The 23,485-nt window shown below is 45.9% G+C and overlaps 1 protein-coding gene across 1 annotated transcript; it reads left to right on the top strand.

Annotated features, from left to right (window-relative positions):
• Positions 1-1,983: 1,983 nt before the first annotated feature.
• On the top strand, positions 1,984-14,132 carry LOC311320600 (AT-rich interactive domain-containing protein 3B-like; the record flags this gene model as incomplete). The annotated part of the gene is made up of 9 exons (XM_084452387.1): positions 1,984-2,047; positions 2,435-2,541; positions 8,925-8,999; positions 9,083-9,155; positions 11,844-12,027; positions 12,492-12,760; positions 13,161-13,439; positions 13,753-13,845; positions 13,987-14,132. The coding sequence occupies 9 exons, from the start codon at positions 1,984-1,986 to the stop codon at positions 14,130-14,132; spliced, it is 1,290 nt and encodes a 429-aa protein (XP_084308513.1).
• Positions 14,133-23,485: the final 9,353 nt, after the last annotated feature.

Here is a 23,485-nt window from a genome sequence, read left to right as displayed (position 1 = left end):
TATACCTTATTTGATCACTTACGATTATTTTATGTATAATTCGTGAATGTTGGTGTACGGGTGCTAAGCTGGTGTGTAGTTTATGTGCCTGACTATTTTCGCCGCTAGAGGGTGCCGATGTACTTCTTAATTTTCCATAATGTGTCATGTTCTCTAAGCTAGGTTGTGTGTAGGCTACCTCACGGTAGCATACAGGTCCATACATGTATCTGTATGTAGAAGTTCCATGCTGACCAATTTTTTTTTTTTTTGCAACAGCCCAAAACTGTAATTTTGTACCTTTCCACTGCTGAAACACTCTATCTCCCTCCACGGAGAATATTAAAGTATCTATCTATCTATCTATCTATCTATCTATCTATCTATCTGTCTGTCTGTCTGTCTGTCTGTCTGTCTGTCTGTCTGTCTGTCTGTCTGTCTGTCTGTCTGTCTGTCTGTCTGTCTGTCTGTCTGTCTGTCTGTCTATGTGTATTCATTACATTTGGGGCAAACTAAAAATACCGAGTAACCCCAGGACACTTTTGCATTAGGCTTTCAGGCTGTAGGCTGCAGGCTGCTGTGCCTCCAATTCCGTAGGGAAGAAGCAAGTACCCATCACTCTTCACGTTGGGGCGGGTCTTTACTAAGCCTATATTGAATTTTGGGGGTGTAGGCCTATTCTGCTAAGACAATCAGGCAGGAGGTTTGAGTCGCCTATTCCATGCGCCGTGGTCAGGGAGGTGAGGCCGCGGGCAGCCTACTCGTTCAATGGCCTCGCCCGTTTTAAACATAGCCTATTGTAAGCGACTTCTACTATAACCTATTGAGCTTACTTTTGACGTAGGAATCTGTAGGGGTATGTGGTCATGTGAATAGACTTGTTTACCCAGGCGAAATCAAGTCGGTGTATAAGGTGTGACTGGAAGTAATGATGGACGATTTGAAGGCGCAAATGGTGAGTTTCGACCGCCTGTTTGGCACCGCTCCTCCCATAACAAATAGGCCTAAGGCAACAACTGATGTGGAAGTGATCTATAGATAGTTTAACATTGTTATTTCTTACCTAAACACGTATTTAAACTGAAAAAAAAAGTTGCACAACCGGTTATATGTGCCTAGTATTAGTTGGAGGGTTATTAGAATTTCCATGTACACGTCACGTTTGCGCAGATCAGTTTTTGGAGACGCTGCAATGTAGCCTAACAACCGAATCGATATATAGCCTATACTAAAATTGTAATTCAGCTTTGGTAGGCTATTGCCATGTAAGGATATTGTAGCCTACTGTTATATAGTGTTTCCAGTTACTCTAAATTCTTTTAAGTTTAGAGTATAGCCCACACCACATGTGGGATAGCTGCTAATTCATCACATGGGCATTGTTTAATTAGAAACAAAGTGCTCAAACGAAATGGTAAGTTTGAGCCGCTCTGCAGCATGTAGATAAGCTACACTGCCGAAAATTATTTTAACTAGGCCCAATTTAATTAAAATGACCTCCCCAGGCAATACAACTAAGTAAAACTTTTCTCTTGAAATTAATATTTTATCGGAGGTTACAAAGTGAACCAGTTCAAATATAGGCATTTTCTTTTTGTTATTATAGTGGTATCGGCATGTATCGTCAATTCACCATTGAATAATGCATGTTAACCTACAAAAGTATTATTCTGAATTCACACAAAAAAGAGTTATACAACGTTTGACTTCTCCATGCCGCCATTTTATTTTCAAGGTAACATATAGCCTATAGGCCTAGTGTAGGCCTACGTTTACTGCGGCTGAGAAGGTCTATAGTCGAGTGAGCTTAACCTAGTGGTTTCTTCAGATAGGGGATTATTGTTCTTGGATATCATTTAACCTACGGCTCTTGGGACATTATTATTGTGCCACGTTTTATTATAGGCCTACATTTCATTCTTGTCCCTGCAGCCCAACTTGCAGGACGGTGGTCTGGGAGCTGGCTGCCAGGGGAGCCCAGTTGGGGTTAGACTGGAGGCTGTGATGGAACAGCTGCAAAGGCAGCAGGAAGCCAAGATGGACATGGATCGCAAAGAGAAGCACCTTCGTCAAGCCCAATTCTTGTTTGCCAAGCAAGTGGCTGCAGCTAGGGCTTCCGGTGCACCGCTGGATTCAACATTCCTAGGCAGAAGAGTTGAGGGAAGGACTCCTCAAACAGAACAGCAGACTGGGGATCGCAAACGGAGCAGGATGGACGGAGAGTACGACAAAGAGGAGGGAGAGCCAGGCTCTGAGGGGGAGGAGGACGACGAGGACGAGGAGCTGGTAGATGGCGGAGAACATAGTGAGGAGGACAGAGATGGTGAAGACGCACTGGCACTCAACCTGAAGAAGCCTCGTCTCCGACAGCAACCTGTCTCTTCCTTGTCGTTCCCTCCGTTCCCATCATCCCTCTCCACTGACGTAAACCAGCTGGGCGTCTACTCTCCTGCAGCGTTCAAACAGGAGCCCGAGGAGAAGGACCTGTCTCCCATGGACCAGCACCCGTTCACATCACCTAACAGGCATGCCGACTGGAGTTTTGACGAGCCATTCAAACAAGTAGGTTATTTTAGACATCAATCCTGGAGGAATTGCTTTTGAACTTATTCAGAAGTCTTAGTCTTATTGCATCACTTGACATGCTCCACAGAAAGAGAAAGAAATTGTTTTTTCCCCTGCAGGCATAACATTCTGTTTGTTTATGTTCTCTCATTGTTGACCTGCTCCTGCTGGGCTGAGAGTAGCTAAGGGCCCGATCTCTGGCACGCCTCCTGCACGCTCGCATGTGGAGGAAGAAGTGTGTCCGTCTGGCAGGGAGCCCAGCCGCAGCCAGCGTATTCATTTCCCACCTTCAGCTTTGCTTTGCCTCATGTGGCCTGTCTTAAGGAAGGGATCTTGGCAAGGCTGAGCAGCCTTGGCGCCGGTCCAATCCTTTCCTGTTTGATGATAACTGTGAAACAGCTGGCTAAGATGTAATGGGAAGAGAGGTGATGTAGTATAGTGTCGTAGATTATGGCACTCCAGTTGACAACTTGTTACCTTTCATGCTGTGCTGCTTAGAATAATTAGATTTATGTGTACACAGAATCTCAGACATAGGAATGGGGGATTCATGAGGGAATGGTTTGATGCCATTATCTGTACGAAGGGTCTATAACTAATTAACTGAGGGGACAGAAGATGGGAGTCCAACTAAGCTTTTCTCTCAGAAGGTTCATTTAATAGTAGAAATAGAAACAGAACTGCTTAGTGATTTAAAAGTTGCTCCATGTCGCTATCTTAGCCGCTCTCATAGACTAAAATGCTTTGTTGTTGTGGTTCTTCAACCACTGCCTGTGCATGTCCTCGTGTGGGTCTGTGTTTTGTCTTTGTCTTTGTGCAGGCCTGGCCTGCTGGTGCCATGTGTGCCCCTGCACGGGCCCCTCTCCACTAATCCCTGTGTGGTTAATGAGGTTTAATCATGGCCTGTGGACTGCGGCCTAGCTGCGTCAGGGCCTTTCCGTGCAGTCGGATGCTGTAAGGCTCCCTGGAACACAAAAGCTTTGGACAGTCTGCTCTTGCCATAGAGTGTCTGATTTTCTTCTACCTAGAACATGTTGTGTTTTTGTTAGTTTCAAATGGGTAAGGGGGAAATATCAATATGGATCATATCATAGAAACTATAGTGTCCCTCTCCCACAGAATTCACTCTGAAGCATCTTACTGCCGCAGTGGGTAAAGTTTTGGTCAATGGATACTATTGCATAATTAAGCCGTCGCTCGGCAACACTTTATGGCAGACCCTGGCACAGCTGCAAGTGATCAATAGGGCTTATACTAGAGTGCTGACTTAAAATGACTTCTTACCAATGGGCTCTGAGAGTGTCTGGTCTTAGTTTGCCTTAATTTACGTGATTGATTACAAACAACTATGGCTATAAACCATGCCGAGACTATAATAAGAACAGTGAGATGGTTTTGAATTCTGCCGTTCACTGCTCTTTCCTAGATAAACATTCCATATGGAATCTGACATTCCTATTCCAGGGAGTGTGTGTGCGTGCGTGCGCTCCAGTCAATCCATGATTTGTGGCCTTTTAGTTCATTGTCCCCCACCCGATGAAAACAAGGGGGTTATTAATTTGACCCCTGACCACTGTACATTAGGATGTGTGTTAGTGCATTAGTCCGTCACATGTACCAGAGCCCACCACCTGGGGGCACTCGCCACGTTTCATTCTTCCCATTGCCAAGTTTGTTTTGCTTTGTTCATAAAAACTGCTTGGTGTCTCAGTGAAAGTGTAGTCTATTCTACTCAGGAACCCATCTACTTTCTAAATCCACACAGTTCAGAGCTTGAGGTGTTTAGTAGCTCTTTTGGTGCTTGTTCTAAATGTTAGGATTCTCATAGGTTAGTATCGGGGCTAGGTGCATTGTAGGTAGGGTACAATTATCATTATAGTTGTTATATTCACAACATCATATGAATCTTATTTAGGTAGTTTGATTATGTTGATAGATCAGAGAGTATGGCATATGTTTTCCAACCGTGACAATTTTAGTCATGCCGTTAGGTGGGGAGTCTGTGAGGTTAAGTCAGACAGCAGGCTCTCCACTTCCGCAATTTCCATTGAGGCTTGTGGTGAAAGGCTCGCGCTCGTAACATGAGTCTCACTAAAAGGCTTTGACGCAATAAAAACACCACAGTCGCAGCCTTGATGCAGAAGTAGAATAATGGGTAAAGCAACAATCAAATTCCACATTACAATACATACACATTATACTCTGCACACTCACTGTACTGTACACTGATCGCACTACTCTTTGTATATTGTTTTTTCTTATCTTATCCTATTTCGCACTAGCATGTTGTACTTGCACTTTGTCTCTTTCAGCACTCTGTCCAATGTTGTCTCCATGTTATGCACCATGGCCAAAAGCAAATTCCTAGTATGTTGAAAAACTGCATGGCAATAAAAATGGATTCTGACTCTAATTCTGATTCCTGAACACAGAATTTAAATTCGGAGAGCACGTGCCAAAAATACTTATTGCATGGCCTTTTAATTTTATTTTTTGTTCTACAGAAAGTTCAAATAGCTTGAGGTTCTTTTTATTACCTCCGCCCCAGCAACAGCGCAGGGCCGTAGGTAATGTTTTCGGTGGCGTGTATTTGTTCGTTTCTTGGCAAAAACTACCAGACCGATTTTCATGAAACTCGATGGAGGGGTGTAGCAACTTAGAACTGATTAAATTTTGGAGTAGATCGCAATCATGGGGCGGGTCCACGAACTGCCCAAACACGGCTGGCCATTCACCTCCATTAATTTTTTGGGACCTAGTCTCAGGAACAAAAAAATGTCCATATGTTGACATGGGAAGGTCCGAGACAGGAAGGAAGAGTTGTAGGCTAGCTGTCAGGAAGATGCATGTGGGATAGGTTTGTTCTTTGTGGGATAGGTTTGTTCTTTGTGGGATAGGTTTGTTCTTTGTGGGATAGGTTTGTTCTTTGTGTCTATCAGTTGAAAAGTATTTGTGGTGTTTCTTCTTTTGAGAAGTTATGTTGTGTTAAATCTATTAAATCTCCTTACTATGAAAGCATTTGGGGGGCTGTACTGTGTTACTCTTTAAATTGGGAGACTAAACCCATTTTGAGTCGTTTGGCCCAGTGTGAGATCTGACATGTGGTCCATAGCAGTAGGTGACTAGATAAAGAGCCATTTCCACGGCCAGCCTGTAGATCAGCATGGGGCCAGATGCATTGTTACTCGGATGGGGGAATAGAGGCTGAATAATTCAATTTGGATTGAAGAATTGTCTCTCCCCTGCGGTTTTAGTGAAGTGTGTATGGGATAAGATTTAACTGTTGCTTAATAGGAACAGCTGTAATGTATGTGGATAATTTTGAGCTAAGCCCTTTTTGTTTTTCAGCTTTTCATTTGTTTGCAGGTTCTTAGTAGTGTGTCTTTATGATTTTAGGATAAGACTGATGTCATTACATTAGTCATTTAGCTGACACTTTTCCAAAACTACTTACAATAATTGCATTTAACGTCAGTGTACTACTACTACATGCGTCTTACTAAGTGAATCTCCTTTCTAAAACCGGTGACTAAGAGCATAATCTAGTGCTGAAAGCAAAGTGAAGAATAGCAAACTAAAAATGCATAAGGTTCTTAAAGGCCCTACAAGGAGTTTTGGGAAGCGGAAGTGTTTTCCGCCAAAAAAGACCACTTTTCCCATGAGCCTCCCCGTGTAAACCTTAGCTACCTGAGCCAGGTGTTTTGAAGACGGAACGATGGCCACCGATGAGGTAATTACATAGGTCTTACTAATAACGTTACTTTTGACAATATATAACGGTCATATTTAAATTATTCTTCATCTTGTTGGTGGCGTAGGCTACTGCAGTAAATCGTTTCGTCATTCCAAGGAACTTCTAAACGACCCGACCACAAAATAAAAATCTAAAAATAAACTACATACAAGAAACTACATTTGTCTAAAATGGACACATTAACAAGTGTGGGTAATGTAGATTAACCCACATTAAATTGAGACTGTTTCGTAACCAAAAATAAACTCCTCGGGGTCCCTTTAAGAGGTAGGATGTAAATAGATAAGTATACTGGCAGCTCCTAGTTATGAGTTAAAAGTAAGAGATGAAAACTTGGATCCTTCTTCATTCTTCATACTGGTTAGATTTTCCATGGCCAGACGTGTAAGAAGGAAAGCTCCCCTAAGCAATTAACAGAGAGCCCTTTCTCAATAGATCCACAGGCTGGCTCATCAATGCAGGGGGGAAGGGCTTTTATTTTCACTTGATGACCGAGTGCCATGTTTATCTCCCTGCGCTGTCAATAGCCTGGCCAGGAGATGGCCTGCCATTATTAGGATAGCTTTGTCAAAGTAATTGCCCAACAGCTGTACTCCCAGGGGCACTGTGGGCTGTTTGTATGTGACTGTATAATATACAATGTTACCACTGAAAAAAAATTACCACTGAAACAAAAGCGCATCTGGTGGGTAGAATAGAAATCCACAGTTGCTCAGGCTTCATACATCTTGTAGAAAGAAGTGAATATCCAGGCATGCATGTAGGATTTTTTTATTTTATTAAAAAGCCTTTATTGATGGAGCTAAATCATATTTAACTAGAAATGGTGCTCAGAGAGCAGAAGACCTCCGCCCCTGAATGCATTTGGTGTCTCTCTGCATGCCAAAATTGAATGGGTTCTAAATTTGCCCATGCTCACCCGTCCACAGTTTCATGAAAAGCGGTCTGGTAGTTTTAGCGTAAACCTGGTCTAAAGAATGAATGGAGGTGAATGGCCAGCCGTGTTTGGCCTCCAGCAGGGTTTCAGACTGTGTGAAGAGCAGGGCCACTTTCATTCAACTGCATTCCACCATGCCATGTGTGACATTTAATATCCCCCTCCCCCCCCACACACAGGTGGTGTAGTTTAGTGTAGTCTACATAACCCCTATTCCAAAGATGTGCCAAGCCAAAACATGCCCTTTGCTGAATAGCGTGGTGTCACAGCTTGGGAAGCAGACAGGTTTTCACACCAGTGGTGGAACAAGTCTTGGGTGTCCTTGAGCCCAAACGGAACATGTCTTTTAACCAATACATGCAGCTGTATAAATGGACATATTGGCACACGGAGGTCACCCTTTGCAAAGAAATATGAGGCTTAGATTCATTAATTTTTTCCATTCAGAGCATGTTCCTGAATTCAGATCGTTACAGCTGGTAGGATCTGGGCCAGAGGGCATGGGGCTGAACAGAGGTACTCAGAATCCAGTGTTAATTTTGACAGCAAAATTTGGTTTAAATTTAGTAACAGTCTTTTGACAAAAATGCAATTTAGTCTGTCATATTTTAGTCAAATGGGTTTAGTTAAAGCAATACATCGCGATATTTGGACCTTTACAAACATGTCTGGTGCTAATTATCCAATTAGATTTACTAAAAGTAAGCTGAATCATCTAAACAGTCAACTCAGAAAGATAATACATTGACATTTATTACCTTTTAAAACTCGCGCCCCGGGATGCAGCATTCAGTCGAAGTGCGCATGCGCAACGTTGTGCTTAAAGAACACCGTAGTAGCTAACTATTCCGGCGTCTATGGATATCATGCGTTTTTTAGCTCAATGATATAATAGCGGGGATGAGAAAACTGAAGCGAAACATCACGGAGGAAGCCAGAAAAAGAAAAAGATAATCTGATAACGTTACGACAGTGCACTTACTCGCAGAGCCTGTCGGGTTACAGTACCGAGAAAACGCAATGTATTGCTTTAAAGTGTAAGGCATTATTTAACCATTTCTCTAGAATTTCCCAAATCATATACAGTATATTCCTGGAGGAAACATCTATTAGACTGATGGACAAAGCTACTGAATTACATTTCTATGCGCTCTTCCTACAAGTTTTTTTCAGCGTGAGCCACGACTTTCACAGACATCTTTGTATTCTGATAGTATGCTGATCTGGATCTCTTCCCAAATAGTCCCTCCATAACATTTTCGTCCATTTTTTATATGTTGACGTAAATTTCAGTAGATTTCATCATAGTTTTTGTCATCATAATAAAACTAAAACTAAATAAAATGGGTTTTATTTAGTGACCGTCACAAATTAAAGGTCGTTGACGAATCATTTTAGTCAATGGAATTAACAGTGTCAGAATTAGTTTTATTGCCAGGTAGTTTTTACATATACTAGGAATGTGTTCTGGTCAGTTGGTGCATAGCACTGACGGAGCCTACATTAGACATGGTGCAGGGACCAGACAGGACAGTGCCAAGACAGGATGGTGCAAATGACAGTATAAAATACAAAGTGGTGTGCAATGTGTGTATATACAGTGTGTGTACAATGTTCTTACACATACAGTGTGGGGTTAGCAGTATGGCCGTTCCCTGAACCCTCCTGTCCCCCCTCTGTTGGTTCTAGAAAGGAAGTGTGAGCTGGGCTGAGGAGAATGAGGGGGGCCGAGCACGAGGAGAGCCATCCAGAGACTTTGCTAAGGTAATGAAATCTGACAGCAGTAATATCTGACACCTGTTCAATCACGTTTGGCTGTTTACTCAAAGTTGTTTTTCCATCAACAGCTTTATGAACTGGACAATGACCCAAACCGCAAGGAGTTTCTGGACGAGTTGTTCGTCTTCATGCAGAAAAGAGGTAAATGTCTAGTTTTGATCATAAGCTATACCTCAGCTAGATCAATCTATGTCTCCTGTGTTCCTTTGAAGTGTTGGCTGTGCAAGTCCTCCGAAATTAACACGCCACAAAAATATGCACTTGTCTCCACGTACGCGTTGTTAAACAGCAAGTATACTGCAGGCTTAAGTAAGGTTATGCTTAAGAATCACCCATGACAGGAGAAATGTTAGTGCTTTCATTTCATTCATTTCTGGTATAATTTTCTGTCTGAACTTCGCCCTGAGGGGCCAGGACTGCTGCCTGTGCAAACAGAACTCTGGCTTTAGCTTGAGCTTCCTCCTGAGGAAGGCCATGGTTTGTAGAATTACAATAATCTAAACCTGAGCCACAAGAGTTCAAGTTATGTCTATGCCTCAAGTTGGAATGTTAATCAATCAATGCAATCATCCCCCCCATGCAATAGATTCGGCTTTGCTCTGTGTGGACCTGTGCGTACATGTGTGCATGCGTGTGTGTGTGTTGGCAGAGTTAGGAGGATGGCATAGGACCGTGGTTCTCAAATTGGCGTACATGTACCCCTAGGGGTAGTACTGCAGGGGGTATATATATATATATATACTATAATAGGTTAAATAAAAACTTGAGGCTTCATGTGTTATCTTTGCTCTTAGCGAAAGCCAAAAAGCCCTTCACTATAGCTGAAGACCTATTAGGCCTACTTACAATCGTTGTTGTAAAAACACAGCATATATAAATTAAAAACTGCCTTTGTCAAATATTGAATTTCAAAGATTTGAAATGTAGCATTACAGTGTTTTTCAGTTACAAGGTTGTTGTTTAAATCAGACATTGATAGCTCTGTATAGTTCCTCTTTATAGGCTTTTTTTTTTCTACCAAAATGTTTTTGCGCTGATCAGGGGGTACTTGGCTGAAAAAACATTTAAAAGGGGGTACATTGATGGAAAAGTTTGAGAACCACTGGATTAGGAGGAGCCCTTGCCTGACTGGGTATGATGGATGAGTGTGTCTGAACCAGAGCCTGTGCTGTGATACCAGAGGAGAGCGTGACTGGAGGAGGAGGAGGGAACAGCACCGGGTAATAATAGCGCAGCAACGACTAGAAAAAGATGGCGGCTATGTGACGCCTGGCTGAAGGCTTTATTTATATAGTTGGTTAGCCCGTATAGTGGGATACGATGGTGTTTTGAATGTAGCCTTGTTTTCACATCACTGCGTGACGCGGACTTCTGTATTGTCTGTGACAATAGGTCATGGCTCACCTACAGAGGGTTTGTTGGTTGGTCAAGCTGTTGAATAGACGTGGTTAACAGGGTTGAAAGGGACCCCCAATCCCCATCCCTCCCGCCCCCTGCTGTATATTAGTAGTATGGTACCCTGTCCTGACCCCCCCTTGTATGGTACCCTGTCCTGACCCCCCCTTGTCTCGCAGTAAGAGCATAATGACGCGCGTGTGTGTATGTTGTGCGAATGACTTGAGTAAGAAATAATCTCTCGACCCAACAACAGCTGTTCGAGCTTCCTTCATTAATGGTCTTTATTTCAGGGTAGGAGCAGTAGGATTAACTGTCAATCCTTGGATTGAGAAGCATTGCTGCCAGCAATTTGCTGGGTCTAAAACTGGCCCTCCCCTTGCTGCATAACCAATGCATTAAAGAGAGCAATAGTATGGATTTAACCTCCCTACTCCCAATCTTCTTAAAGGAGCTTCATTAGAAGGGCCTATCTGCACAGATTATGCAATGTCATCTTGACCTAGAATTAGGCTCAATCCCAATACCCCCAGTGATATGAAACGCAGTGGCAGTGATATGAAACATAGCTGCCGGTGCCGTGATTGGAAAGAAGCCCAATATCTTTGCAACATTAAAATGTTGTAAAATCTGTGGAATAGCTTAGTTTAAAGTAGATGCAAAGGAACATGTACATGTCATTGGATTGTTATGACACACATTTCAGGAAAAAAATGCTATTCACGAGGTCAACTGCATTTCATTGTTAGCCTAACTTAACAGCATTTTGATGTTCCAGTAGGCTACGGTGCAATGTTGAATCTAATCTAATCAATAGAACTTTGTGTAAACAACTATTTTTGAATGACAGTTGATTCCATGTCCCATTCATGAAGTCCGAAAAATAATCCAGTAGCATTTTTTCTGCACTTCCCTGCTCATCTGATATCAGTGAATTTCTATGGGCAGGACTAACGTTAACAGAAGATTTGTAAACATGCTTCATGGCTGTACAATTGATTAATCTGTCTTGTTTTGTCCTGAAATTTGGTCAGATTTGTCACTATAATAATAGTAATCATACTGTAACATCCCAGGGAAAATCAGGCAACTAATAAAATTCAGATTGAAGATGTAGTGAGTGGCATCCCATTTCTTAGGTAAAGATTTCAACCCCTATTCCTTGTGGCTCCGTTCTGAAGGGCCACTACCCAGTTGAGGGCACTCCAAAACTAGGGGCTAGGGCTGAGTATTGGGAGTATTGGGATTGGGCCTTAATTTTAGGGTTAGGTTTAGAGTTGGGTTAAGGTTAGGGTTAGGTTTAGGGCTGGGTTAAGGTTAGGGTTTGGGGTTGGCGCTGATGGGAACCAATCACCACCTCATCAGATCTCTGACTGTACTGCCATCTTGGCTCCGTAGATGCTCAGTTGCCTGTGTTTTCCCCTGCTGCCCCAGGCACTCCGGTGAACCGGATCCCCATCATGGCCAAGCAGGTGCTGGACCTGTACATGCTCTACAAGCTGGTGACGGAGAAGGGCGGCCTGGTGGAGGTCATCAACAAGAAGATCTGGAGGGAGATCACCAAGGGCCTCAACCTGCCCACCTCCATCACCAGCGCCGCCTTCACCCTGCGCACACAGTCAGTCTCCGCCAGGAACCGCACCCTGATTTCACTCCCCCACCCCCACCCCCCACACACCCCACTTTGTCTGAGGGATGACAATATTCAGATTTGAGGGGAGGGGGGGTGGAATGAGGGTGTGGGTCCCGGGTCACGGTGTGATGCCGAATTTCATCCAATGTCTTGCTTTTGTGTATTTAGAGGTTTCAGTGCATGTTGTGGTGGCCCCTTCGCGGCTCTTGGCCCCTCTCTCTGCTCAGAGTGCGGTCAAATGCACACATGCTAGAGGAGACTTCCTGGAGCTAACAGGGCCGCCAGTCTCTCCAGAACAGACTGAGCCGGTAGTATAAAGCTCCAACAATCACTGCTGTGTCTCTGGACAGAATGTGAGGAGAAGGCGTCCTTACCACCGGTGGTTTCTGTGCTGTATACCAGACCGCATAGAAACTCATACCGGATACTCTGCCCTCTGTTTCATGCAGGTATATGAAGTATCTGTACCCGTTTGAGTGTGATAAGAAGGGGCTGAGCTCCCCGGGCGAGCTGCAGGCCGCCATCGACAGTAACCGCCGCGAGGGCCGGCGTGCCAGCTACCACAACAACAACAACAGCAGCAGCAGCCTGTATCGCTTCTCGTCTTCCCCCGGCTCTGCGCCCCACTCCCTCCTCTCTCCCCCCAAGATGCCGCACTCCTCCACCGGACACAACGGCCTGCACTCTTCCCCCAGCGCGGCCCTGAAGAGGAAAGCAGGTGCGTCGACAACATTTAATAGACTAGAAGCAGCGTATTCTAAAATAAAAGTCTGTGAGAGCCATCGTCTCTTTTGCGGCTGACAATGATGGACATGCATTTGGATGAGCGTCTGAAATGGATCTATGTGAGGTCTGGCATGTCTGGTATCTGTGATATCAGCTGTCCCCCGTCTCCCTCGTTGTCGCCCCATGTGCCTACCTTGTAACGAGGGATGTTAACGCAGTGGCATTGCGCCCTCTGCTGTCGTAAACGTGCTTAGACTCCCCCTAGGACAAAGACAAAGCCACATTATCCACATTATATTATAATCCAAAGTGAATAAACTGCTATAATAAACTTGATTTGGATGCTTAAAAAAAAAAAAAAAAAACTAAACAACCTCTCCGTGCCTCCTCAGATGACAGCGCCCCCATGCTGCCCAGCAGGCTGCCCATGGCGCACGCCCTGGCCCTGGGGCAGCAGCAACAGCTGGCACAGGCCGGCACCCTGGAGTACCTGAGGGAGAAGCTGGAGCGGGCGGCCGGGGGTGCCGCCGCCACTGAGGGTTCAGAGAGGAAGATGGCGCAGCTGGCGGAGGAGCAGCAGCGTCTGATGCAGCAGGCCTTCCAGCAGAACCTGCTGGCCATGGCCTCCCACTTCAACCCCATGAAGCTCAAACCCAACAGCGGCCGCGCCGGTCAGTAGTACCCAGCAGTGCTGCGATGCATTTCGCAGTCGTTTAGCAGATGCTTTTATCCAAAGCAACTTACGATAATTGCATTTCACGTAGGTAGTCAGTGTACTACTACTCGCCAGAACTCACAAGTGCATCTCCTTTCTAAACAAGTGATGTAAGAGCATAATCTAGTGCTTAAGCCAAAGTGCAAGAGTAGCAAAATATAAATAGATGCTTAAGAGGGAGGATCCTGGTAGTACTTTTTAAAATGTTCATACAGTATTCCTGTAATTACCGGCCGTATGGCCTTCTAACGGTGGCTTGTGTCCCTCAGCAGAGAGCAAACAAGACCTGTCCCTGAACATCTCCACCAACGGAGCAGCCAGCATCAGCGTGTCCGTGGAGATCAACGGCACCCTCTACTCAGGTGGGGCGTCTTCATCTCACTTGTCGTGTTTGTTTGTTTGTCTTTTTGAGCCCCGAATCAGCATTTGTTCATGACCATTCCCACACCCCCCTCTGCTGTGTAGGCATGCTGTTTGATCACCTCTCTCTCTCTGCGGTCTAGGAATGCTGTTTGCCCAGAAGTCCCCAGCAGCTCCTGTGGACTCCATCACCCCTGCTGGTCAGAGTGGTTTTGGCAGCATCATGTGTTCCACGCACAGCCCGACATCCTCTTCCTCACCCTCCTCCTCCTCAAAGGGCCCAAACTGAGTGTCTGGCTACAGACTCGGATCAAATGCATCATATATATACTTTATACTGAAGTCAAACATGGAAGGATAGATTCCTTATTCATGCTCCTCCACTTTGACAACATTCTCAGCATTATTCTTCACGTGCACAAGCAATGTGGGATAGCAATGTGGGATATCAAATGTTTCAGGGGAGACGCATTTCAGAATTTTTTTTCCTTGTTTGTATATTTTTTTAACATTTTATTTGTATGTTGTCCTGAGCTAACTGTGAATTGAAACTGTCTGGAGAACATTAACCTGTTCATTTACCTTAGCAATGTTCCACATACGTTTGGGAATTTGGTAACATAATTCATATCAAGTAAGGCTGAAGACACAATTTTTGTTTCCTTTCTGTAAAGGTTTAAACGTTAAGAAAAATATAATGAAATGGTAAAGGAGGCTGATACAAATGCAGCTTTAAGATCAAATTTAAATTTTTGCTTATTTCACTTGGCTGTGAAGTTGGGTGGCCGTCTGCCTGAGTGATTGGACCATTACGTACAGGAATCCTCCTGTTTACATGTGGTATAGCCAACAGTAAGATATAGACATATAGACACCAAAAAGTACCTCAGTAGCCAGTTGTTCCTTTATTCCTTTGATATTTATTCAAAATCTGATGAAAAAAGAAGTCTAGAACATGCATACATCTGGTAGCAGCTACATTACACTACTTACCTCGTTTTGCCTTTCCATGTTTGGGGGGTGTGTTTCTCAGGAATGTCTGATGGACCAGGGTAGACTCGCCGGATCACTGGTATTTCATTATGTACCTCTGTCTTGATAACCTCAGGCATTTCTAGATTGTTCTGAAGACCACTGGGACACTGAACCAGGTCTACCTCATTTCTCTGACTGCTGAATATGTCATACCTCAGGCCGATGTGCTGATTTGGTAGTCTTCTGTCGTTTTGAGTCAGTGTGTCTGAACTCCTACAGGAAGCAGGGGACCTCCGGGCCTTATTTAATAATGCTGTATGCAATCAGAGGAACATGATCACGTATGCTACACACACACACACGCACATGATGCCTCAGAACTCTACAGCTGTCAACCAAAGACCTGTTTGATGTTGGATAAAACGTTTTGATGATCACTCAAGTGTTTCTTATGTGAACATGACTTTGAGGAATTAAAATCTGATGTGTGATGTAGAAAGCCTGTGTTAAAGTCTGTTTTTTTTGTTATACAGTATTAATCCCCCAAAGGGAAATTGGTTTTATGTTCTTCTGTCTTCTACCATCTATCTTTTGAATTGATTCTAAATTACTCTGGTTTCCATTGTGCTCAAATAAGCCTTGTGTGCACTGGATATGTCTGGTCAGTGGGTGGTGGCATTGCCTCTTATACAGTAACTTTAGTGTATTTTGTATAGATGCTTTTCTGGAGCAGAGTGCATCTGTGGCATCTGGTTATTTTTCACAAGTACAGAGATTAAGATAATACATTGGAGAATGTATCTATAGATGAATTATTTAAATTTCTATCGCAGTTATTTGATAAAATAAGCTACAAATATGATTATCACTCATTTTTACCATCACAGGGTCCAAGCAAGCAAAAGACACCATCTCTACACCTAAAGTACCCCCAATGTAAACAAAATCTATATTATAGTAACTACTTATTCTGGTGGTGTGCTGCAACATTGTGTGTGTGAGAGTGTATTTACTATGAGAGTGAGTGTGTATAACTCTGGATTGAGAGTTAATTCCTGAACTCCTGCCGTCTAACAGATGACTGAGGACATGCTAATGGAACTGACAGCTTGTAGGTCACGGGGTTGGTTGGGGGGGGGTTTCGCCGTCTGGGAAGTCACCATGCACTACTGCCAGGGTTGGTGTAGCTGGAGGACGACAGCCAGGCTGCATGCCGCAAGGCTGCATCTAGAACCAGGGGACAGTGGAGAGAACCGCAAGTCTGCATCTAGGACCGGGGGACAGTGGATGGACTTAGTATTGTGCTCCAGCGGTGAGAGGTGAAGAGAAACTCTGCTTCAACACAGAAGAAGTGACTTCAGTTGGAAGCTGTTTCGTTCTAGTTGGGAGTGTGAATTCAGGAAAGATGCTTTGCCGTTGAGCATAAGCCCATCTGCGCTAACAGCTCTGCTCTGCCAGCAATTCTGTCATGTCATCGAGACGACAACAACAAACAACTTGTGATGTTCAACATCAAAGCAGCTTTGATTGGAGCACAAGCAGAGAGTTGGCTTGTGTGCCTCAGTGACATCAGCACCCTCAAAAAACGCAGGGCGACTAGGAGACTTCTGAAGAGGAGATCTAAAAAGAGAACGAGAGAAGAGGAGAGAAAGAAAGAGCTCCTGGACTGATCAGAAGGACGAGCGAAGAAAGCACACCTCCGGACCGAAACTCTTCTTTTGATGCTCATATAACTTAAGAGGAATGCATTGTTCCTCATAAGAGCAAGTACAGTAACTGGAATCAGCTGAACTGAACTATAGGGGGGGGGGAGCGGGGGGGTCAGCATGGAGTTAACCTCTCCAGTGTTCTGTGGTTCTGAGGAGTAGGAGTATCCAACTGGTAACCCAGCGCCATGCCTTACCACGATGACGAGTACCCTGGGCAGCCCCTGTGGCAGTCTGTGGTGCTCTTCTGTTGCAAGGGCATGATCGAGGTCATCATGGTACTGCTCTTCTTCTGGCTCCTCATCCAGGTGCTGTTCACCAAACAGATAGAAGGTATACCAACTACTGAGATGTATGATGTTTGTTTGTTTGTTTGTTTGTATTTTAACCTTGAGGTTACTGCAGCAAAGTGACTGAAGTAACTGAAGCGCTGCAAATGGTTGGTTGATGAGATTCTGCTAAACTGTTGCTGCGCTTTTGGTCAGTGAAACACTTGTTCTGACTGCCATCCGTTGCTCTACACATGCCCGCTATCTCCTGTGTCCAGGCCACCTGCAGGTGCTGCTGATTGCCGGCCTGGTGGTCTTCTGTCTCTGTCTGGTCCTGGGCTGCTTCCTGTGCTGGACGATGAAGGACGACGTCCACCCCGTCAAAGAGCCCGCGGCGTCACCCCCAGTCGACCCCGCAACCCCGGTGCTGAGTCCCCCTCGGTTGGCGTCGGCCGGCGCCGGACACGTCCCGGAGTTCCCCTCCACCTTCAGCAGCCCCGCCACCTCCGACGACGACGCTGACAGCTTCGCCGCCGCCTTTCGCGCCTCTGAGTTCAAGGAGCACCCCAGGTCCTACTTCCCCCTGCGTCGCCTCAGCTCCCCCACCGTCGTCTCCTCCTCCCCACTCTACAGGCCCATGGCCTCCTTCCCCTCCCTTCCCCGGCTGGGGCTGCTGTCCAAGGTGCTGGAGCGCCGCCGCGCCGCCACGGAGATGGACGGCTCCTCCTACAGCGAGCGCAGCAGGCTCACCCCCGCCGGGCCCGAGGAGGCCATCCCTCTGGGCACGCTGCACTACGGCTCCAGCTGCCGGCAGCCGGGACCTGGCCTGGACTTCACCATGGCCTTCTCCCCGGAGCAGGGCGCCCTGACCGTGCAGGTGCTGGGCCTTACCAGGGCCTCTCACGGGCTGGAGGAGGTGTCCGTGCTGGGCAGCCTGGCCCCTCTGTGCCCCTGCCCCGTGCAGGCCTCCTCCGCCCGCTGCGGCCCGGAGCCGTGCGGCCCCCTGGGCCTGGTGCTGAGGGTGGGCTCCGCCGAGGAGCTCCAGCGCTGTGTGCTCAGGCTGGCCGTGTACGCGCGTGAGCCTCCCAGCCAGAGGGGCTCCCCCTTGGGGGAGGTGGAAGTGCAGTGCGGGGGGAAAGACTGGCGTCCAGAGCAGCCCCTCCGGGTCACTAAGGAACTCAGCCCGAACAAGTGGAAGCTTAAAAAGGTAATTTTGGCCTATGGAACTGTCGTCAGTAAAGAAGAAACAGTTTTGTTTTTACAAAAACAGATGTAGTTTAAGTTGAGTTGAAATTAGATTAATGAGCGGAGAAAAAGAGATTTGGCATGGAGGGAGATCATATCACAGATGAGACCTCTTTAAATTAATATTGTTTATTCCATGTGTTTCGTATGAAAGTGAAGGGCCTTTCTTTGATAGGGATCACAGACGCTTCCTTTAGTCATCTGTATAAACAACTCTTGCTTGCTGGTTTCTCTGACATATGACAGCATACAGTAGGTACATCATTTCTTCTAATCACTATTGCTTTCTCTCTCCGTTTGGTGAACTTTTCCCCTTTTTGACCCCAGAGCCTGACTTCCCAGGATACACCAGCAGGCCCAGGGCTAAGCTGCATGCCACAGGCTCTGGGTCAGCTTTTCATCCTGCTCCAGTACCAAACCCTCGCCCACCGCCTCAAGGCCATGGTCCTGAGGGCTGACAACCTGGGCGGCCTCACACACACACCACACGCTCCAGGTAAAACCTCACACACACACACACACACACACACACACACACACTAACACACACACCACACCACACCACACACTCCAGGTAAAACCTGACTTATTTGTACTTACAGTACTACACGGTATGTATACTGCCTAGGGTTGGCCAAAATATTTGCCTACAGAAGAGACCCATCATGGAAATATGATACGATATATAGGCTATACAAGGAAGCTTATATAAACTGTGTGGGCTGCCCTCAGCTTTGCTTTTTAGTGGTTTAGTTGCTTTTAATGTTTTGAGATTAAATAATGTCTTGCAGGATACGAGCCTGGCAGGAGATCATCCCTGTTTTTAATGACATTGTGGTTTTAATCCCTCACTCACTACTCCAATCCTTCAGACGATGTTCCAATCCCTTCTAGTAGCTACACAGCTGATCTAACAAAGCCGGTCTTGGTGGCATTACACTGTCTAGGTCTTTTCCCTTTATGTTCATTCATGTGCCGACATGCTGTTTGTAAAAATACATGTTTTGATTACAATGGATAAGTATGAGCGCTATTATATCATACAACGGGGATGTTCATCTGCAGTTCGGATTTGTTCTTGTGTATTTGCGGTGATTATAGTCCATGGAGAATCTATGCTCCGCCAAGCCTTAGTTTTGGGCAGAATATTTGGGCAGGTACCATCATGAATGTCTTCCTCCTCCACAGACTACCAGATGGTCATCGTCCTGCGTCATGAGGGAGCTGTGATTGGCAGGAGGGAGACGAAGGGAGTGGGTGGGGCCAACACGGTGTGGAACTCCCCCTGCCATTTTGACCTGCCTCCCGGAGACATCTCTCAACTGTCGCTCATGTTGGAGTTCATCGTCATTCAGGTATGATCTGCTTTGGAGGAAAGACCTACTGTACATTCGCCACCATGAGAATCTAAACCTAGACATAGAAATGGCAACTTATTTGTGCCACAATATTGCCAAAACTAGCCTCCAAATGTATACAATTAACAATAACTTTATACCCCTTCCCTAATGCATTTTGAAAGAACCAGGTGGACTCAAAGAGTCCCATGCTCGGACGAGTCCTGATTGGTGCAGAGGCCCCAGAGGCGGGCCGTGCCCACTGGAGAGACATGTGCAGCCAGGGGCAGGTGGAGTGGGCGCGCTGGCACACCGTCCAACCAGAGCCGCTGTAGGATTCCACCGACCTTGCAGGATTAAAACCCACCGCGGTCCTTTTGGGTCAGACCGAGTGAATCATATTCTGAAAACATTGGAGTACTGCGTGTGAGACATGGCAGCTTTTTGGGGATTGATGGATGGTTGGAGGTGGTACAAGCTGTGCTGGAAACATTAGTGACTGCTACGCAGAACCCTGGAGCTATGGGAAGGATTTACAGGGTTGACAGAACAGATGTTCTGTGTTCAGTATGGGAGCACTAATGGGCGGAATATTGAAGTTGGAGTACTTTTCATGGATCTAATGGATCTAAAGCAGTTGGTAATCTGTCCCATATATGTTATTTATGAGAAACTGAAACACTCATGAAGACTGCTTGGAGCTGGAGACTATGAAAACACTCCATGCACATTCAGCTATTTATCTAACTAGTGCACAGTGCTTATGGAGTCCTCGTGGTTGTTCTGCATGTTCTATTTATTTACTGATCTATTGATCTACTTTTCCATCTAAAAGGGACATTTTGTTGAAAAAGGGACATTCAAGTCCAAATGGAGGTGAATGGGCGGCCGTGTTTGGGCGGCTCTGTGGCGCCCCCCTCGGGTTGGAGCTGGCAGGGGTGCGGTTCGGTGCACTCCGGGCTTTCTGCCCACACACCCCAGTCCAAACCCTGTGTCTCTAGCGCCTCCACACGGGGAGCTGGCTTTGCTCAAAGTGTGAGCGAAGCAGGACATGCATTCGTGACATTGAGAGCTTTCCCAGTGTCTCTGAGACCTTCCCACGTCAAGATATGGCCGTTTCAATGAGATCGACCCTACGGTTTCTGGAATTAGTATAAAGATGAACTAATACACGAGGAACATGAAGATGCTTACATGAGTGGCGAGAGTGGGGATGTTTGTTTTTTCATGAGCATGCACATTAGTGGCTCGTAGAAGTTATAAGGATGCCACCCTGCTCACGTGCCATGTGTATGCCTTCACTTTATTGCACTGGAGCGTTACTCTGCCTACAGGGTGAGGGTTACTCTGCTTACATGGTGAGGGTTACTCTGCTTACAGGGTGAGGGTTACTCTGCTTACAGGGTGAGGGTTACTCTGCTTACATGGTGAGGGTTACTCTGCTTACAGGGTGAGGGTTACTCTGCCTACAGGGTGAGGGTTACTCTGCCTACAGGGTTAGGGTTACTCTGCCTACAGGGTGAGGGTTACTCTGCCTACAGGGTGAGGGTTACTCTGCCTACAGGGTTAGGGTTACTCTGCCTACAGGGTTAGGGTTACTCTGCCTACAGGGTTGGGGTTACTCTGCCTACAGGGTTGGGGTTACTCTGCCTACAGGGTTAGGGTTACTCTGCCTACAGGGTTAGGGTTACTCTGCCTACAGGGTTAGGGTTAGCTTTACTTTGCCTCCATGTTTTGGTGGCTTTGAATCTGCTCTCCTTTGATCTGAAATAAAGGTGCTGTTCCATCCCTGTTCAGTTTCTTCTCATACTGTTCATGATATAAGTTGTTCCTATGATCTTAAATCACGAATGCAACATTTTTACCCCACATCTCAGGAAAATCACCTTTAATATAAACAATATTAATTCACAAATGCACCATACTCATGACAGCTGATCAGTCGATTGATTTTCAACACAGGTTAATCCTCAACAGATTGTAAAAACATTGATTAAATGATATATCTCCACAAATAACTGCATGATAGTAATCATTTGTAAGATAAGGGATACAACACAAAGCTGGCAACAGCAGGTATCCCTCTCAGGTGTTGTTCACACTCACAATTATAGTATTAAATGTGTTACACAGGTAGAGGCCACCACATTGGGCACCAGCGAGACACATTAGGTAGTGCCTCCCCCCTTCTCCTTTTCCTCCTCCTCTTCCTCGGGGCTAGAGTAGATGTCCACCTGCCGAGCCAGGTAGATTCCATCTTCGCAGGGGAGGGTTGTCCCCCCCTGCACGTACCCCTCGATGATAGAGTCTGATAGTCTGGGGACCCCGGGCTCTGGCGTCCTCCCAACACACTGTGCTACTGTAAGCTGCTGCTGGAAGCTTAGCTCGGCTGCGTCAAACGCACATGAGGAATCAGATGAAACAGAAGTGATACTATTATTCAGTGCACATTTACTGTAATAAAGCCAAATGCGAACACAATCATATGCACTTCAGGGAAGCCTCCACCAGACAGCCAGTAATAGGAAAGATGCCCCACAAGCAACAAGTCATTATGAAGTGAATCCCCTGTCACTTTGAATTTTGTGTTCAGATAGCGCCATCATTCTTGTTTCATTCATTCAATTATATCTGTTTCTGGTGGATAAAGCCACTTTTCTAGCCATTGTGTACATCTCAAAGCTAGTTCCCAAAGAGAAAAGGTGAACAAAGGTTAAAACCCACAGATCAAGAGAGGACAGATTCAAACCCACAGATCAGGAGAGGACAGATTCATAGCTCTAGTGGAGATTGCATGGATTCATTCACGCTTTCACCTTTTAAGCGATTCGCATTTTTCTCTTTCAGATTGCTGATTTCCAAACTCATTGCTGACATCTGGCAAGAAACATCACAGATGTTAGCCTGGGCTTGCCATATCTGATTCACCAGCAGATTCTGCTTTGGGTCTCACTTTCAGAAAGGTTTATCACATGTTTAGTGATGCTACAAAGAATGGTGGTTAGTAGTAGTACTGTAGTAGTAGTAGTAGGCTAGTAGTAGTAGTAGTAGTAGTAGTAATAGTAGTAGTAATAATAGTCGTAGTTGTACTTTGATCATCCCGTGGGCGGCGGGGGGTGCACTGTTACAGCATCAAAAGACAACACAGAGTACTGTGTGCTACTTTGTGTTACTGTGTTACTGTAACTAACAACATCCATTCAAGTACCGGCAGTGGTATAAGTTGGCCTCCGCCCTGGGGGACTCTGATGTGCTTTGGACCGGGTCACTCAGTTTCCTCAGATCCAAATCGGATTATTTGCCCAGCGGAGCATCATATGTGAGATTATCATCGTGCTGCGTTTCACATAGAAGAGGTTATCGACCCCTGCGAACCCCTTCCTGCTCTCTGATTAAGACGCTGGATTAGTGCGGTCTGCACATATTGTGTTTGTGTGTGTGTGTGTGTGTGTGTGCATGTGTGTGTTTGTGTGTGTGTGCGCGTGTGTGAGATTATGTGTGTGGCGCAATCCCGACGGGTCCCAGGGGTCCAGTGCATTAAGATCAGTGCCTAATCTGACGCAGTATCGTGATCATGCGGTTAATATTATTAATATCTGGGGGTGCAAAATGCCAATTTGTAGCCTAGTGAGCCGTGCTGTGAGTCCTATGATGCATTAATGACCGGAGGTTAGACAGGGAGTATCTCTCTCACCACCGAGGCCTGGCAGTGAAGCTCCTCCCTATGGTGAGCCGCCTCCTCCTGGGCCTCCTCCTCCTGCTCCTCGGACAAAGGCCCCAGCGCCGCCCCCTGCTGTTGGCCCCTGTGCCGCTGAGGCTCCCGCTGTCTCCTCTTCTGGCCCTGCAGCGTGTCCAGGGCGTTCTGCTGGAGAAACAAGGGGAGACGAGGGAATACATTCATAGACATCTAACCTCAGCCTCCCCTTCCCAGCCGGGGCACCTCATTTATGTCAACGTTGACCCGTTCCATCTTCAGTCTCAGTCAGAATGAGTGGGATCTAGAGTTGAATGGTGTTGAAGTACTTTACTTTGACGACTTTAGGTGCGTCGCCCTGAAGAGGGTGTCCTGATCTGTCACCCGCCCGGCCCAGCTGCTCCCGCTCCTTAAAC

The sequence above is a fragment of the Borostomias antarcticus genome, assembly GCF_949987555.1.
Source record: "Borostomias antarcticus genome assembly, chromosome: 18".
NCBI classification, from domain to species: domain Eukaryota; kingdom Metazoa; phylum Chordata; class Actinopteri; order Stomiiformes; family Stomiidae; genus Borostomias; species Borostomias antarcticus.
This window is presented reverse-complemented; position numbering and strand designations above follow the sequence as displayed.